Source organism: Bubalus kerabau, chromosome 1, assembly GCF_029407905.1.
Source record: "Bubalus kerabau isolate K-KA32 ecotype Philippines breed swamp buffalo chromosome 1, PCC_UOA_SB_1v2, whole genome shotgun sequence".
In the NCBI taxonomy this organism is placed as follows: domain Eukaryota; kingdom Metazoa; phylum Chordata; class Mammalia; order Artiodactyla; family Bovidae; genus Bubalus; species Bubalus kerabau.
In genome coordinates, this window is record NC_073624.1 from 218,005,711 (window position 1) to 218,025,287 (window position 19,577).

Genomic DNA, 19,577 nt, shown 5'->3' on the forward strand with positions numbered 1-19,577 from the left:
GCAGTCACCATCTACAGTGATTTTGGAGCCCAAAAAAATAAAGTCTGACACTGTTTCCACTGTTTCCCCATCTATTTCCCATGAAGTGATGGGACCAGATGCCATGATCTTGGTTTTCTGAATGTTGAGCTTTAAGCCAACTTTTTCACTGTCCTCTTTCACTTTCATCAAGAGGCTTTTTAGTTCCTCTTCACTTTCTGCCATAAAGGTGTAGTAATAGTACCGCCTTAAAGGCTTGTCATTGGACTCAAATGAAGTAATACATTTAAAGCAAGTAACACAGTGTTTGGTGCATAGGGAATCCTTAGTTACACTGGTTTTTATTATTCATTAATACAAGCTGAAGTCAAGATTATGATCATCCACTTCATAAGAAATTCGAGTTGACCACATCAACAGGGCACAGCAAGTTAGAGAGAGCTGGATTCAAATCCCGACTCCACCACTAACTACCTGTGTGACCGTGGGTAATGTACACTTCACTCGTTGCAACATCAGTTCCTTCGACTGTAAGAGAAGAATCATAGTAGAACCTTCCAGTAGTGGTTACAATAATTAAACGAAATAATGCATGTGAAGTGATTAACACGTGCTTTGCTTACAGTGAGTATCAATAAGAATCAGTTACGAATTGTTGCCTCCACTGTAGAAGGGCAGTTCAGTCTTTCCAAGGTATGTGTGGCTGGAAAGACAAGCAGGGCATAATCTCCCAGCCATTTAACCAAGCCCCAAGTCTCTAACCCTTGTTTTCCCAGGAACCTCTGTGTACACATCCTCAGTGCAGTGAATCCTCACACATACTGTCTTCATAGACAGCTTGTGAGCAACTCTCAGCAGATACATACATCACAGCAGGAGGAAGCAGCCACATGTTGATCTAAAACTTTCTCTTAACCAGTTTTGGTTTTCCCCCAAGGTCATCCCTGACCAAACCATAAAGTTAAGGAAAAAAGGAAAATAGTTCACATATATGATTGATTCCAAACTGCAGAGTTTTATTCCACATTGTGCTTTGCAGAGTTTTATTCCACATTGTGCTTCCCAGGGGAGTCCCTGCACATGCAGCCTCTCCTCACTCCCAGATAATACTGAACACAGCAGGTCCCTCCAGGGGCTCACAGGCCAGGGGGGTCACAGACAGGCAGAAAAGGAGGCAGGCCTGACCTCCAAGACTTTCCTTCAACACCCAGTACACACCATGCATCCTCAGTGAGGTCTGCCCTTAACCACCCTCATCAAGGTGGTGATGAACATTCTCTGCTTCCTGGGTACCTCCACTCTGGCCCCTACCACAATGGAGGGCACCCATTTGCCTGGCCACCTGTCTCCACCTTTAGACATGTGCCCCTTGGTGAAAACACTTCTGTGTTCACAGTGCTCTCTGTGCCTACCCTGTCTGTGGCACACTCCTCTAAGTTCTTTACCTGTAGTAATTCATTTAATGCTCACGCCAACCCTAAGAGGTTAAGCACTATTATTATGCCCATGAGACAGACAAGAACACTGAGGCACAGTGTTCTTGTACCTTGCCTGGGATCACACAGCTAGAAAATGGTGGAGCCGGGATTTAAAGGCAGGCAGTCTAACTCATGACCACCCAACAGAATGGGCACTATTATGATTCCTGTTTTACAAATGAGAAAACTGATCCTTGAGGCAGAATGTTAGTGGGGTGTCAGAGAAGCTCTAGTTTTCCTCACTATGAGTACAGCCAAGATTTATTACCTTGAAACGATACAAAGCAAAATCAGCAAAGGGAAAAGGTACTTGGGGCACATTTTGGAGAACAATAGCCACAAGCTTCCAGGAGTCCTCTGCGAATGGAGTCACAGAGAAGGCACTTAATCCCTCCAGCAATGAACTGTGACAACACGTGCAAAACATTACCAACCAGGAAAGCTAGCCTGAGTCTGAGAGGCCAAGACGTGTGTCGGGTGTCGGTTACACAGGCACCTTCTGCCTAGCGTGGACTGAAATTCCAAACTCTCAGAAGGAAAGCAGGTGATCGGCATAAACCATACTGCTTGCACAAACAGTTTACGCAGTGCAAGCTACTACCATTATCACTAGAGGAGTGGGAACTCTCTCAAAATCCAAGTTGCCGGACTCCCGGATGAAGACTGACCTTGTAAGCAAGCCTTTCTGAAGATAGCAAGCAGGCTTGCTACGTTAACTCTTTTCTGCACATTCCTCTATCACTTTCATGTTTATAGTATCTCTAACACAAGATTTAAAAAATATATATTTGCCCCCTACACTTTTTTTAGGCTGACATCTAGCATTTTTCATTAAAGTTGCAAAGGATATAATTTCCTGCATTTTGTAAATCTCAATATTTATATCAGTCTCAAAAGCATCTAAATGAATTTAAAAGACATGGTGATTTCATATAATTATCACCCATTAAAAAAAATTTTTTTTCCACACATAGCCTATACATATTTTATACTAAATTACTTTGCACTTGCTGTTACTGCCCCAAAGTTATTCAGCTGCTTAAATTCTGCTGCTTGACCTAGTATGTAACCATGGCATTGCCCACTCCACTCTGGATGGGGAAGACCAGAAATAATGGTATGGCTATGCATTTTACTGTGCATAAAAGAAATTTCAGTTTTAAAAGGGCGAAGAAGAATTAGACTAGATCACTGTAGAAACTATACCACCCAAAAGTCTGTCTAGGAGCCAGAGACAAAAACAGGCTATACCCTGGGCAGGCTCTACAGGTCCAAATGCAGGGTGCCTCAGACCCTCGGTTTGCAGGTACCCTAACACCCCTACCAGAGTACCATTTACCACACGAAACTGACTTCTACCCATCCTTCAGTCCTCAGCTCAAATCTTATCTCATGAAAGAGCCCTTCCTAGATTCCCCACTTCATTCAAACTGTTCCTCTCCTTCAAAGGACTTACAACAATTTATACATAAACATTACTTGTGTGCCTATTCAATGAGTGTCTGTCTTCACCCTAGAACACAAATTCCATGAAAGGAGACAATGGAATCACCTCTGCTCACCGGTACAAACACAGTGCCCAACAAAGTGTCTGGCATATGAGAGGCCCTCAAACATTCTGGCCAGATGGAATGAATACACAATTACCAATTTGGCCTCCCAAACACCTCAACCCTAAAAAGGGCATGGTGTTCTGAAAAAGAGAAATATATTGTGGTACTTTGCATATCTCTCATCATCTCATATAGTTTAATTTATCTCTCTCACAATAAATAAGGTAGAATTTTGCTTTAAAAAAAAAAAAAAAGGAAGAAAAACCTTTCATATCCCATATAATTTCTATTACTTTAATAGCAAGATCCTTAATGATAAGAAATAGCACATCTTGTGTCTGGTGGTTCACAGGCTTCCAGAGTGGGCCACACCTCCACTATCCCACCTTCAGAGCCGTGACACTGATGTCTCACACCCCACAGTAAGGACACACACCTTTGGGTGAAGCAGTGTCTTTGCTGATTTCTCTTTTCTAGACTCCAGATGGCTGAGAAAGAGACCAGGGCGGCAAAAGGAGACAGAGGCACAGACAATCCACCTCACAGCCACACACCCCTGCTGACACTCAAGGCTGGTGCTTGGCACCTCCATGGGCTCAGAGGCATTTCATTGACTAACACTGACACGAGAAAAACTTTAAACAGCCTCACAAGCCGATACTCAAAATCCCCGAGATGAGATGATGACTGGGGAGAAGAAGGGTCCCCCAGGCTCCAAGAGTTTGAACCAGCATGAGTTAAAGACTGTCTGCTCTGGGGCTCAAGCTCATTCTGAGGGATTATGGCCTAGTGGTTAAAAACATGGGTCCCATGGTCAGGCAGGCAGGATATGAGGGTCGTTTGCCCTGGCCACGTATCTCAGGACAAGTCACCCACTCTCTTTGAAGCTTCAGTTTCCTCTACAGTTACCAACTGAATTGTTGTGAGGGTTAAACGAAATGATGATGTAAATGGGGAGCGCGGGGGAGGGGCTGAGTATATGATACACTGAGCTATCAGCTGGAGCTGAGTTTACCTGAACGTTCTCTTCAGTCACCTCAATCTCAGCCGTATAGATATAGTCAATCAGCTTACTCAGGGTCTGCCCATCCACATCCTTGATTTCTATCTTCTTGGCTTTACTCTCAGACATGTCACCTACAGTTCAAAACAAAAACAAAATGGACATGAACTTCGTGCCTAGGAAGTGCTTAACCTTCACATGGTCTCCTACCCTGTCTTGGCAAAATAAAAGCACTACCTGTGCTGCCAGCAAAAGGAACACTCGGCCACAGAGCAGGACACACTAGTAGACATCGAGGTCACATCAACTTCGGGTCTGTGATCATCCACAAGCCCAATCTCAAGCATTCCCTAACTCTATCCATTGCCCCTTTTCATTTTGAAGGCAAATCTATCATGAGAAAGCATTCAACCAAGTTCCTGCACACTTGTACACAGGGGGCCAGAGAAAGTGAACAAGATATGAACCTGTCCTCAAGGAGCACTCGATCTAGTAGGGCAGATATATTAAACTATATGAGACAATGAGAGATATGCAAAGTACCAGTAGAACAACTTTTTTTTTAAGCCAATTATTGAATGCTAACTATGGCCAAGCACTGGGCTTAGCACTTTAAACTATTGCCTCTTTTAATCAATGACTTAAGAGCATTATTCTTAACATCCCCATATTACAGATAAAGAAACTGAGGCACAGAAGCAAAGGTAATTCATTTTGCCTACAGTCACACATGTGGGAAGGGGCCAGGCAAGACTTGAAAGCCAGCAGTCTGACTCTAGAGTCCACACTAGCAATCACTGTGGTATGCTAAATCCAAAGAATGCAGAAGATAGAGCAACACACCCTATTTGTGGAATCCTGGAAGGCCTCCTGCTAGGAAGTCACATTTGAGTTGGCTATTCCCCGTGCAGCAAAGGTGAGGAAAGATGAGCTGGATGCGGAAACCATCAGTGCAATGACAAAAGGATAAAAGGATAAATGTGGGGAACAGTAAGAGGGTAGCATGGCTGGTATGTGGAGTGACAGTGAGAGGAAGGAGGCTGGAGAGACAGCTAGGAGCCAGGACTTGAAGAGCCCAGTAAACCATGCAAATGAGTTGGGACTTTATCCTAAGAGTAGCACCACTGAACAGTTTTAAACGAGGGAATGACATCAACAAATGGGTGTTTTTGAATGAAATTTTGGACACAATGGGGGAGGCTGGACCAGTGGCAGGGAGAACAGATGGGAGGCCCTGATAACCATCCAAGAAAGAGAGAACACAGGCCTGCGAACTAGGGCAGCAGAGGCACCACGAGAGCACAGTCCTGAGGCCCCTGACCGCAGCCTGCTGTCTCTATACAGCGCACACATCTCTGTTCAGAGCGAGGCTCATTCAACAAAGGTTGCTGGTTTTAGGAGGAAAAGACAGGCAAGATGTGTCCTTGCAGACTGAAATGCAGGGCGACGTGACTGCAAGAAATGGGGCTTCAGAAGTCCTTACATGAGTGTGAAAACAGAGCCTGGGCGGTTGTTTTCTGTCTGTGGAATCTGTGCACTGGAGCCAAGAAAATACAGTACAGTACAGCCCGTGGGCTGCAGACGCCCACCTCCAAGCTGCATGGACTATGCATGATTCCCCCACCAATCCACAGTTCCCATCCTGACACAGCTCTAGATACGAGTGATGCCAGAGAGGGAAGAAAGATGGGGGCGGGGAGACCTATTCCAAACCCTGCTGGCTCCCACCGATCAGGCAGCCCAGTGACCCCCATTCTATTCTCTTCTCTCTGACTGCTGGGAGAAGGCAGCAAAATGGCCTCAGCACAAAGAGCCCTGAGACAGGACAAAGAGGCAAAGAGGAAACAGGAAAAGATGGTGAGTTTCTCCTCTACCCATAAAACAAGCTTTCACAATCTCTCTCTTGAATATACTCCATGACAAACATGAACACATACATAAGGAAATCAAAAGTTAAATTCCTCTCTCCAAACAGCTATGAAGATGTTCACTAGCAAAGGTCCAGTGGGTAATTATACTGCAAAAGATCATCAAAGATAGCCAATTCTCAGTTTAAGAACTTGGACCTTAGAAAAAAGGCTGGGGGAAAAAAAAAAAAAAGCAACCTGACTACAAGAACCAAGAGACTCAGAAGTCTTTAGTGAGTGTGAAATCAGAGAGAGCCTGGCCTGATTGCTTGCTCTTTATGGAAGTAGAGCTTGGGAGTCAGGTTAGGGTTTTGTATCTTGGGGGTAAACAAGTGGAATCTCCTGAAATTGTATGAAAATATTTGTACATATGGGCAAAAGTTTGATTTTCTGATGAGATGAACAATCATTTTCATGATGTTGAATACCCGGAAAATGTTAAGACACAGTTTTCTAGACGATGGGATTTTTTTTTTCCAAGCTTCTTTATATGAATCAAAAATTTCTGCACTAAGTACTTAAAATTCCAACAAGCAAGGAAAAATTGGAGGAAAAAAAAATCCAGGGCCTCAAAGACCATGTCTTTTCTGATAAATTTCCTTTATAGGAAATTGGAGACTTAGATTAATATAAATCATAAGGACTTGTAAAATCCAATTTAATATCTCTGTGAACCAGTAGAAATTACTGCATCAAACAAAGATGTCAGCTTAAACAAACCCTGAACGTGGTAGTAATAACAGTTGCTACTACATGCCAGACCCTCAGGGTTTACACACATTATTTCATTTAGTCCTTGTAACAACCCCAGGAGGTACAAGATATTGCTTCCAATTTATAAATTATAGAATTGGCATATCAAGAGGCATTTGCACACAGCTAGTAAGAGGGCAGGGCTGGGATTTCAACCTTTGGCCTAACTTTAGACCTCATGTCATTTTTAATAAATCCCTCTATAATTTAAACCTGACCCTAACTAATGACCTTGACAAAAGTATTCCTAAAGTGAAGAGTGAAAGTGTTAGTAGCTCAGTCCTGTGCAAATCTTTGTGACCCCATGGACTGTAGCCTGCCAGGCTCCTCTGTCCATGGGATCCTCCAGGTAAGAATACTGGAGTGGGTAGCTATTCTCTTCTCCAGGGGATCTTCCTAACCCAGTGATCGAACCAAGGTCTCCTGAATTGCAGGCAGATTCTTCACTGTTTGAGCCACGAGGGAAGCCCATTTGACATATAACAAGCACTTAAATACTTGTTGGAGCAGAGAAAGAAAGAAAAAAGAGAGGCTTTCTTTTGACATTTCATAAGTCCACAGACTATAGTTAATTCTGAAGAAGGAGAAATCATCAAAGGCTTCTTCATTCTTGCTCTTTCACTCACCTCTGCTACTTTGACAAAATATTTCTAGAGGACAGAACATAAGCCCTGTAAGTCCCTCTGTCTTCAAGATTAACCCAAGTGCCCTCTTCTGCTGATTTTTCCCAAGAGGCCCAGCCCAGCCACCGCAGACTCTGAACTTTCAAAAAAGAAGAAATGCAGATGGCCAACAGGTACATGAAAAGATGTTCAACACGACTAATCATCTGTGACATGCAAATCAAAACCACAATGAGATATTACCTCACACTTGTCAGAACAGTTACCATCAAAAAGAACACAAATAACAAAAGCTAGTGAGGATGTGGAGAAAAGGGAACCCTCCCACCACTATTTGTGGGAATGTAAATTGGTACAGCCACTGTGAAAAACAGTGTGGAAGTTTCTCAAAAAACTAAAAATAGAACTACCAAATGACCTAGGAATTCCACTCCTGGCTGTATATCCCATCCCCCCCAAAAAAAACAAAAACAATAATTCAAAAAGATACATGCACACCAGTGTTCACAGAAACATTATTTATAATTGCCAAGATATGGAAGCAACCAAAGCATCAATCAACAGATAAGTAGATAAAGAAAATGTGGTCTGTATATTTGATGGAATACTACTTAGCCATTAAAAAGAATGAAATTTTGCTATTTGCAGCAACATGGATAGACTTGGAGAGTATTATGCTAAAGTGAAAAAAGTCAGACAGAGAAAGACAAATTCTGTATCATGTCACATATGTGAAATATAAAAAATACAACAAATTAGTGAATGTAACAAAAAAGAATAAGACTCACAGATATAAAGAACAAATTAGTGGTTACTAGTGGAGAAGGAAGAGGGGAGGGGATGAAGAGGTACAAACTATTAGGGATAAAATAAGTTCGATTTCTGGTCCAGGAGAATCCCACATTCCGCAGAGCAAGACTACCGTGTGCCACAACTCCTGAGCCTGTGCGCTAGAGCCCACGAGCCACAACTACTGAGCCCACGTGCCACAGATACCGAAGCCTATGCGCCTAGAGTCTGCTCCGCAACAAGAGAAGCTGCACAATGAGAAGCCTACATACAACTAGAGAGCAGGCCCCACTCTCTGCAACTAGAGAAAGCCTCCGTGCAGCAGTGAAGACCCAGCACAGCCAAAATAATATATAAATATTTTTAAAATAAATTAAGAAAATAAGCTACAAGGATATATTGTGCAACACGGAATATAGTCAATATTGTATAATAACCATAAATGGAGTATAAGCTTTAAAAATTGTGAATTTTATTATATAGCTGTAACTTACATAATGTTGTAACAGCAGCTATACTTAAATTTAAAAAAGAAAAAGAAAGAAAACGTCAGTTGTACATTTCTCGTCCTCTGTTAACATCATATCCTGTTCTTCCAGATAGATCTTGATCTACCTAGCAAGGGCAGATATTTGTTTGTTCATTCACTCAATAAGAAAGTATCAAACAGTCCCTATGGGCAAGGCCCAGGGACACAATGGTGAACAAGTCATGTTCCCAGCCCTCATGGAGCTCAAACTAGTAGAAAGATGAGTAAACCAGCAATTTCAAAATGTGTTAAATGCTAGAAAAGGAGACTTAATTTAAAAGGTTCTTAGGCAGGGATTCCTCTACCCTGAACTGTATGCAAAATAATGAGCATACAGGAGCACATATTTACTTTTTTGTGGAAAGAATCCATTGTTTTCATCAGACTGATGAACCTGACCTATTCTGGGGCCATAAAACTTTGAGTCTGGCAGAAGCACAGCATATAAAAGGAGGAAGGGGGAGAGATGGCTGAAGATACAAGCAGGTTCTGGACAACTTGAGGGCCTTGTGCACCATGCAGAGAAGTTTAGACTTCATTCTAAGGGCAATGGGGAGCCCTTGACAGACTTTAAGCAAGTAAGGAATACATTAGATTTTTATTTAGTAAATATGACTATAGGTACAGTGTAGAAAATGGGTTGGGATTGACGGAACAAAATGGGGGCAGGTTGACAAATTAGAAGGCTGCTGCAGTAAACTGGGTGAAAGACGATGGCAGCTAGACTAAGGGACTACGTCTTAAACTTCTTTAAATCTTCAGACTCTACCTTGAGACCAGCACCTAGAAGTCTCCAAGAAGCATAGAGAGCCCAGGAAAGCAAGGCATAGTCTCAACCTAGCTAGCACATCACATGCACCAAAGTGTGAAAGTGTTAGTTGTTCTGACTCTTTGTGACCCCATGGACTGCAGCCCGCCAAGCTCCTCTGTCCATGGATTTTCCAGGCAAGAATACTGGAGTGGGTGGCCATTTCCTTCTCCAGGGGATCTTTCCAAACCAGGAATCAAACCTGAGTCTCCTGCACTGCAGGCAGATTCTTTATTATCAAAGCCACCAGAGAAGCTCACATGCACAACAGAGTTCTTTTTAGGTGGAAGACTGCCCAAAGGGGGAAGAGGTGTATCTTGAGGAGCCATGGGGGAAAATCTTTCACCACCACATAAGACAGGAGGGCTAGAAAATCACTGGCTTATATCCTAGATTGCTGATAGAAACCCAACCCCATTATTCAGCCAAAGGAGCCTCAAGAGTAAGAAAGGAATGGTAGAATGGCTGTGAGGTCTTTTCAAAGAGCCAGACACAGACCACCAGCCACCCCTCAAAGCTGTACAGCAAAGGGAAGAAAAAGTACATTCAGGAGTCCTTGTGTTACAGAACTCTTCTTTACTCCTCAATTGAATCCTTACTGTTGAAATTTAGTTTCATGATCTGGGTAAAAAGAAAACAGAAGATCTTTACCCTCTGCACGATGATCCTGCCTGGGTATTAGGATGGCTATTATACTCTCTCACCCCTAACCTTCACCTGTCTAAGTCCTAATATCTAGGCTGCCAACTCATTTGGCTAGAGTTGAGACCTCTGCCACATGTTAGCATCACGAGGAAAAGAAATAACCTGCCACCTTGCTGAATCCCAGCCAAGCCTCCTGCAGGTAAGGTTTGTAGGTGAGCCATCTATGCCAGATAACTGCAAAAGGTTGACCTCTGTCTCCTGTGAAATAAGGACATTCCTGGCCCTGCCTTTATGCCAAAGCTGTCTGACATTCAAAGGAGATAATGAGAGCGTGAGAACTGTAGCAGCAGGATTCAGCAGAGCTGCAGTGCTGGAGATCACCCCAGCACCCAGCCTCCCTGGAATCTCAGCCTCCCTCCACCTGGAGAGGTCTTTCTCCTCAGGTGGAGTACCAAATCAAGAAGGAAATGCCTATGTAGCCAGAGATGTTTCATGTCAACCCTCACCACCACCAGGGCAGCAGGTATCAGAGCCTCCCCATACATCCACATGAGCTGTATAAACTATGACGGGCTCTACACATAATAAGAGTTAGCTTTATTAAGTACCTATTCTGTGTTGGGTGCTCTTCCCTGGTGGCTCAGATAGCAAAGAGTCTGCTTGCAAAGTGGGAGACCTGGGTTCGATCCCTGGGTCGGGAAGATCTCCTGGAGAAGGCAACGGCAACCCCTCCAGTATTCTTGCCTGGAGAATCCTATGGATGAAGGAACCTGGCGGGCTACAGTCCATGGGGTCACAAAGAGTCGGACATGACTGAGCAACTAACACTTTCACAATTTCATTCTGTATTGGGTGTCTTATTTCCCTTACCTGTATCTGTTCCCTGCTTATTGTTATTATTGTTTGACTGTTATTATTCCAGTCTCAAAAACAAGAAAACAGGATCACAGAGGTTAAGTAACTGCTTACAAACCTATCAGTTGCTGGAGTCAGGTCATGATGGCTCCAAAGCCCTTTCTAAGATACCACACCATCCCCTAATGAAGGTGCCATTACCACCCTGTGTTTAATCCTTACCAAAGAGGCCTTTGCATCAACAACTCCAAACCTCCTCTATGAACACTCAAAAAAATTTCCGTCCGGTGGTTCTCTTCAGTGAAGATCTGAAATTTCAAGACTGAGCTACGCCAAGTGCAGACAAGTCTACCCCAGACCATCTTGGTCAAATCAGTTGCACCTAATTGGATGCTGGTAGGTGTCTGAACAGTAGTCTCTTTTCCAGGGCGCTACACAAGCCTGTATTGAATTACATCAACACAGGCTTGCTGCTGCAGCTGCTGCGTCGCTTTAGTTGTGTCCGACTCTGTGCGACCCCCTAGACAGCAGCCCACCAGGCTTCCCGTCCCTAGGATTCTCCAGGCAAGAACACTGGAGTGGGTTGCCATTTCCTCCTCCAATGCATGAAAATGAAAAGTGAAAGTGAAGTCGCTCAGTCATGTCCGACTCTAGCAACCCCATGGACTGCAGCCTACCAGGCTCCACCATCCATGGGATTTTCCAGGCAACAGTGCTGGAGTGGGGTGCCACTGCCTTCTCCACAACACAGGCTTGAACGACATCCAAATCAATTCTTGAAAAAAAGTCACCATTTCTATATCAAGAGCAACATATTTTTAGACATGACTACCGCACCCATCACCCTCAAATCTAGGACACTTAAGCCACAAAAAGACATCTGACTTTGATGTGGTATGTTAGGGACAGGAAGAAGAAGTCCTATGACACTGTAAGCTTCTGCCCTGAGGTAACCAACTCTAAAAGATACATGGAAGACCAGGCTGTTTCTCCTCAATTCCATACAGACTCTGACCTTCCTTTTTTTCCTCCCCCCTGAACTGTTCTACCCAACTTCTATCTCCTTAGGGGCAAAATCCTCAGAGGCCAGACCCTACCTACTCTGACTACTCCCTCAAGGCCCTCTTAATACAAAGAAAAGATTCTACTCCCTAGTGTTCCCTCCCTCACTGCTCCATTGCTCTGGATTAAGTCATGCTAAACTGCACGATATGCAAAGATCTTCAAAGACATCAATACATCATTCAGACACTCAGAACACAGACATGGTCCAAGGCCTGGTGGAGTCAGGCATGAAGAAAGCCCGGAACAGTGGTTCTATGTGATGAGTGCATCCCTAGAGGTGAGTAAGAGAGCCTGGCCCTGACTGTTCTGCTTGTGGCTGGTTGGTGTCCACTCCCTCCAAGTCCCTTGCCTCTTACCTCCAGCACATTCCTGACTCTCCTCATTTCTAGTCACCATATATTCAAAGACACCAGTTGAATATCAACCTGCATCTAAAACCAACTTTTCTTAAAAAAAAAAAAAAAAGCCAATCTAATCAGCCTCAGTGTGTAATATCAATACACTAGACAGCTTACTCCCAGGGCTTCTTGTGGGATGGAGCTCAAATGTCTTTTCCTGAGCCCACATATTCTTTAGGACTCGGTTCTTTTAATACCATAAAATGGGACTGCTTTTAAAATCCTGGATGATATGCAGGGATCTGTATGGAGTACCAATATTATAGGTACACAGAACCCATAGTAAAGGGCACGCTAAAAACAGGGGGAACAAAGTGACTGGGCTGTTTTGGGGAAATTATCTTCCCCTGGAATGGAGGTGCTAGATGGGGAGAAAGGGGTTGAGGGGAATCTTAAGTATTCCATACTCAAGGAAAAGGACAGGGTCAGCCCTGCTGGCCTCTACAATCACACTATTCTAAAGAAGTAGACTGCAATTCAGGTGACTGCGCATCCCAGATCCTCTCACAGGCTGGTTGCCTTTGGACACTCTCTTGTGGACACTCAGACCTCAGTTTCATATTTATTCCAAGTTATGGGAAGGACACTGTCAAGGAGTGGGGCTGATAATTGGAACCACCGACGGACATTTGGGCAATATGAACTCAGCAGACAAACAAATAAAAACATGTTAAGCCTGAGTAAAAGATCTTAATCACACCACTCAAGTCAGAAGAAAGCCATATATATTTCCTCTTCTTTGGGGCCTTAAACATGCCGATAGAAACAGACTTAACATGAATCAGCTGGACCTTTTCATTATTAATTTTATGGATTTTAAAGCTGAACGTGATAATGAGAACAAAATTTTGCAGTTACTTTTTTCTTGTACCTGTTTACCAATATTTAAGCAAAATCAAAGGGCCTGAAAAAATATACAAATCTGATACAGTGCTGATGGAAGCATATGCTGGTACAACTGTTCCAAGTGTTGTGGAGTAAGACACATGTCTCACAAGGATTCAAAATGTGCACACACTTTAATCAAGTATTACTTATTCTATTTTTTTTTCTGTAATGAACATATATGAATAGTGTTTGGATGAACATATGGATAGGTAGATAGGTGGGTGGATGGATGGACAGACAGACGATGGATGGAAGGAAAGAAGGATAGGAGGACAGATATTAACCAGATTCTATGGAAGTCATGGGCTGGGCCACACATTAGACTGCTTTCTTCTCTTCAATCTCTTCTCCTTTCAATTACTAGAGTCCAAGATCTGATCCAGAAGCATGTTTTCTCTCCCTTTTTAAAATCACTTTGTTTTTGCTTAGGCACTTCCATGAACCCAGAGGCAAGTTCATTAGCCAAAAAAAAAAACAAAAAAATGGAGCCAAAAGTATAATTTATTGCAGTTGCAAGTGGACTCCTCTTTCAATACTACACTTTTTAAATCAAATACATGGAGAAAAATGACTGGCAGAGCTATTTACTGAAGTTGCAACTAAATTTGTAGATAAGATAAATTATTTTAAAAGAAAGAAAGATGGATGAAAGACAAGGAAATAAAGAAACAAAAACCTTACTACTAGAGTTTGAGACTACTTCAAAGAGAAGTGGCTCAAAATTTCCAGGTAATGAAAGTAGCTGTTTTTCCAGGCTGCATTATGGAATTCCTAGTACAAGGCTCAAAGTGAGGTAAGCGTGGCTTGGTGCACTTAGCAAAAGCAATGCTCCAGGTTGAGATCAGTCCTTCACATGATGAGCCAAGAGAGGACACATATGGAGAACTCTCAAATAACAAGCTCTAAGCCCCCACCACCACCCACCCATCAAGAACCACTCCTGCCCAGCAGAGGCTGTGTATTATATTAGGAAAAGGACAAGAGCCTATTCAGGAAAAATGTGCCTGTACTCACCCATCCCTAGCAATCCCACATTCATTCGTTTAACCTTCAGTTATTCACTGTCTCCTAAACACCAGGCCCTGGAGTAGGCACTAAGGATTCAACAGTAACAAGACATGGTCCCTGAGCGCCCAAGAACTCACAATCAAGGGTGGGAGACATTTTGTTCATTTAAAAAATATTTTAGTGCTAGTGTGTACCAGGTACTCAGGATATGGAAACAAACAAAACTAACAAGATCCCAATCTTTATGGAACTGATATTCCAATAAGGAGACACAGGTAAAAAAAATACTTAAACAACTAATCAATATGATTTTCAGATAGTGATGAGTTATGAAAAAAAAACAGAGATGAGTTATGGAGTAGAAGGAGACCTAGTATGGAACTATGGCTCAGGTGGTCAGAGAGGAGGTGGCACCTGAAGTATAAACTGCAGGGTGATAAGCGGTGAGTACACGAGACTCCAGAGCATGGGCACCGCAGACACCAGGAAACAGGAGTGCAGAACGATAGTGACCACACTCAGAGGAAGCACAGGGTACGGGTGAACATGTGGAAGGGACAGCAGACCTCATCCAGGGGCCACACTCGGGCCAGCTGGCCTTCAGTCAGCCATGATAGATACAGCACTGCCTGCGCCTGGCTCAGGGGAGGTGCTGCGAGGCACTGCAGACAGGAAGCTCAGCCCATGGGTTTAAGGGAATTTGGGCTCAGAAGTAACACACATGCAACAGATGGACAAGGCTGTTTGGCATGTCCAGAAAACAGGGACTCCCTGGAAACCTGGCAAAGGTGCTGAGACAGAATGCAGATGGTGAATATACTTCTGTTTTACTCTTTCCACCCCAAGCCCCGCCATCACGTCTCCCAACTCTCTCTCAGGTTTAGTAGCTAAGTCATGTCTGACTCTTGCGACCCCACGGACTGTAGCGGGCCAGGCTCCTCTGTCCATGGGATTTCCCACACAAGAATATTGGAGTGGGTTGCCATTTCCTTCTTCAGGGGATCTTCCCAACGCAGGGATTGAACCCAGGTCTCCCACACTGCAGGCAGCTTCTTTACTATCTGAGCCACTCTCTCTCCCAACACTCCTGTAAAAAGGCTAGAGGAGGCTCAGGGCCCCTGCCTGGAACAAATGGCTAAGGACTGACAAGATGTGAAACAGCTAGGCCAGCCAGCCCTGGGCCAGGAGTCCAGAAGCCAAGTTCCCCTCATTCACCGTGTGACCTCAGGCAAGTCCCTTCCTCCTCTCAGTCTCTGTGTCCCCAAACTGCAAAATGAGAGGGAAGAAGCCTGAGGGTGAGCCCAAGAGTCTACATTTCTAACAAGCTCCCCGACATGATTACAATACACAGCAAAGTCTGAGAATTCATGGACTGTGATTCTACCTTTGTTCCTCAGAGAGAACTGCAATAGGGGCTGCATGCTCGACAGGCCTGGCTGAGGCTATGAGTCCATCACAATTCTTTGTACCTCCAAAGTGCAGAGCAAAGAATCTGGCACATAAAAGCTCCTCAGGGTGGAGCCTTCTCTTTCCTCCCCCACTCACACCACCACCCTCAACATTCTCCCAGTTGGGACTGCAGTCCCACACGTGTGGGTTTATTGTCTGCCCCTCATACCTGTGAACATCGCACAGAAGTAGGGGCTGCAGGCTGCCAGGACCACACGGTGGGCTTCTATCTCGACATCTTCTGCCACAATCATCACGTCACACAATAGCTGTTTGCTGTAAGACACCAGTGAGGGGAAAGGATGGGTCAGAGCAAAAACACCCACCCCCAGCCATACAAGGGTACTTTTCTTTCCCACCCACATTCCATACTATCACTGTCCGTGGCTGCAAACGGATCTGCCATATCTTAAGTCAGGCAGTGGGATGGACTCATCACCTTCTCCAAGTCCCTGATAAGCCTGACATGCATGCTTTCCTGAGGCACTCAACTCTGTAGAGATCCAACTACAATGTAGCTGCAAATTCAGGGCTCCTCCATCTGTCTTCACATTTCTGCTCCCCAACTCTATCAGCTCCGACTGAGACAGGGGGACCGCTCAATGAGCAGTGGGAACAGTTTTGGGCTGTTAGTTGAGTGACTGAATGCACCAAGGAGCATGAGCACGCCCCTGAGGTGTGCCACCAGTGAGAACAGGTATTAACTATTCCCCAAGTGGTCCACTCACTGCCTATGAAACACTGGTAGGGGGCCAGCCATGTCTAGAGGACTTAAGTATATTTCTCTTCCCAGCCAGGTTTAACACTATCAGCAAAGAAACTCCACGTATATACACAGTGCTCCCTAAAGACCCTGTGCAAACTCCAATCACTGCAATTATTAAGAAAACTGTAACCACATTTTTACTTGTTTTTCACCCCAAACAAGGTGACAGTCCTTTGAAAAGGACTTATTTATTGTTATATCCTAGACACCTGGCTGAATGCATAGCACACAGAAGGCTCCAATTTTTACTAATAAATGAAGGAAGGAAGGAATGATATTTTAAACAGGATCAGTCTACACTCAGAGAGGGAACAAATATTTGACTACTTTGAAGACTGCAAGGATACTACAAGCCCTACCAATTCAAGAGTTTTTCCTCTACCAACCTTTCAAATTCTTATCATGGCTATTATCATTACAATAGCTAATATTTTTTTTAATTACATGTGCCAGGCATTGTTCCAAGCATTTTTTAAAATATATATTATTTCATTTAATCCTCTCTACAACCCTAAGATGTTTAGCTATTATTATGTCCCATGTTTCAAAATAAGGAAACTGAGACCCAGAGACATTAAGTAACTTTCCAAAGGTTACACAGAAAGGGAGCAGTAGAGACAGGATTTGAATATAAGGAGCTGAACCCAAGAACCCACGTTCTTAACTTCTATAGTATCCTGGTCACCACTAGTCCCTCCCTCAGCTTGAAGTGCTAGAAGTGGGAGGGAAGACAGGGAGATTAAACACAGTTCAACCGTGATCCACTGGCAGTAGTTACTTGCACACTACACTGAATTGTGGATCACAACAAACTTAAATTCTGAAAGAGATGGGAATACCAGACCACCTGACCTGCCTCATGCCTCATGAGAAATCTGTATGCAGGTCAGGAAGCAACAGTTAGAAGTGGACATGGAACAACAGACTGGTTCCAAATAGGGAAAGGAATACATCAAGGCTGAATATTGTCACTCTCCTTATTTAACTTATATGCAGAGTACACCATGGGAAACGTTGGGCTGGATGAAGCACAAGCTGGAATCAAGACTGCCAGGAGAAACATCAATAACCTCTGATATGCAGATGACACCACCCTTATGGCAGAAAGAAAAGAACTAAAGCGCCTCTTGATGAAAGTGAAAGAGAGTGAAAAAGTTGGCTTAAAGCTCAACACTCAAAAAACTAAGATCATGGCATCTGGTCCCATTACTTCATGGCAAATAGATGGGGAAACAGTGAGAGACTTTATTTGTTTGGGCTCCAAAATCACTGCAGATGATGACTGCAGCCATGAAATTAAAAGATGCTTGCTCCTTGGAAGAAAAGGTTGGTATGACCAACCTAAACAGCATATTAAAAAGCAGAGATATTACTTTGCCACAAAGGTCTGTCTAGTCAAAGCTATGGTTTTTCCAGTAGTCATGTATGGATGTGAGAGTTGGACCATAAAGAAAGCTGAGTGCCAAAGAATTGATGCTTTTGAACTGTGGTATTGGAGAAGACTCTTGAGAGTCCCTTAGACTGCAAGGAGATCCAACCAGTCCATTCTAAAGAAAATCAGCCCTGAATATTCATTGGAAGGACTGATGCTGAAGCTGAAACTCCAGTACTTTGGCCACCTGATATGAAGAACTGACTCAATGGAAAAGACTCTGATGCTGGGAGGGATTGGGGGCAGGAGGAGAAGGGGACGATAGAGGATGAGATGGTTGGATGGCATCACCGACTCAATGGACATGAGTTTGAGTAAACTCTGGGAGTTGGTAATGGATAGAGAGGCCTGGGGTGCTGCAGTCCATGTGGTCGCAAAGAGTGAGACACAACTGAGTGACTCAACTGAACTGAACTGATACTGAATTGAGAAGTCTGAGGTCATGACTGGGTTCCACATGACAGTGATGAGATAATGGTAAGCAGATGGAAGAGAAGCTACATATTTGCCCTCCCTGGTAGAGCATATTAAGCCAACTACTCAGATATTAGTCCAGGTTCACTTTTCAGAGAAATAGGGTCATAAAGCCTGAGAAGGCTAGAATTGCAAATGCCCTTAGAGATCACCCTATGATGCTCAGAGAGGTGACCCAAAACCACAAAAGCCTTAGTCTTCAATCCAGTTCTGACTCCAGGTACAGTACCATTTCTGCCTCATGATTGGTTGATACTTAGAATGGGAAAAGACAGAAGCTAGGTTAGCTCCAAAAGGGAAAGGGGATCAGGAAAGATTCAGTACATGGAATAAGGAACCAGTGAGGGGACTTCTGGGAAGGGTCAGACCTCTGGGCACCAAGAGGCAAAACCTGGGGGTGGGACCTCATCCTGCAGTGAACAGCACACCCTAAACACAAACCTTATCAGTATAAACCAGCTCAACTGGGAACAGAACTGGCTGTGACTCAACAGGCTATAAGAACATGAACAAATTGACCCCACCAATTTTCTCAACTTTCTTAGCTGCCTTGGGACATATACCATGGGGGCCAAATGAGATTGTAGGTACTACTTGAGAATAGTCTTGTTTAAATTTGGATAAAATATATTTTAAAAATGTATTCCCAACATGAATAGATTCATCTTGGACATTTTCACTTCTGTTAAAGATTTGGGAGAGAAAATAGAGTTATCAGGGCTATTTAAAAAGGCAAGTAATTTTTTTGGTAACTAGTATTAATATTTTGATAAGGAAAGTACTGACATAGATGAGTCACAGATGCTGAACAAATTTTCAATGTCAGGTACTGGGAAAGCAAATAAAGTGGGATATCTTACACAAACCCAGAAAGGCTGATAATTCTTGAACAAATGAAGATGAGACAAGAAGGAAAAAGGAATAAAGATGGAGAATCCAGTCAGCAAATAAATCAGAGCAGTTCTGAGAAGCAGGAGGTACATCTCAAGGCCAGAGAAACTCTAACCTGGGAAGGAAGGGGGGAAGTCGCTCAGTCGTGTCCGACTCTTTGTGACCCCATGGACTGTAGCCCACCAGGCTCCTCCATCCATGGGATTTTCCAGGCGAGAGTAATGGAGTGGGTTGCCATTTCCTTCTCCAGGGGATCTTCCCCACCCAGGAATCGAACCCGGGTC

The 19,577-nt window shown here is 43.7% G+C and overlaps 1 protein-coding gene across 1 annotated transcript in view; it reads right to left on the reverse strand.

Annotated features, from left to right (window-relative positions):
• KLHL3 (kelch like family member 3) overlaps positions 1 to 19,577 on the reverse strand; it is a 124,951-nt gene that overhangs the window by 79,289 nt on the left and 26,085 nt on the right. Inside the window, exons 3-4 of the mRNA XM_055554606.1 lie at positions 15,900 to 16,006; positions 4,026 to 4,147 (exon numbers count right to left, since the gene is read on the reverse strand). Coding sequence (XP_055410581.1) covers positions 4,026 to 4,147; positions 15,900 to 16,006 — 229 coding nt within the window. The remainder of the gene's footprint in view (positions 1 to 4,025; positions 4,148 to 15,899; positions 16,007 to 19,577) is intronic.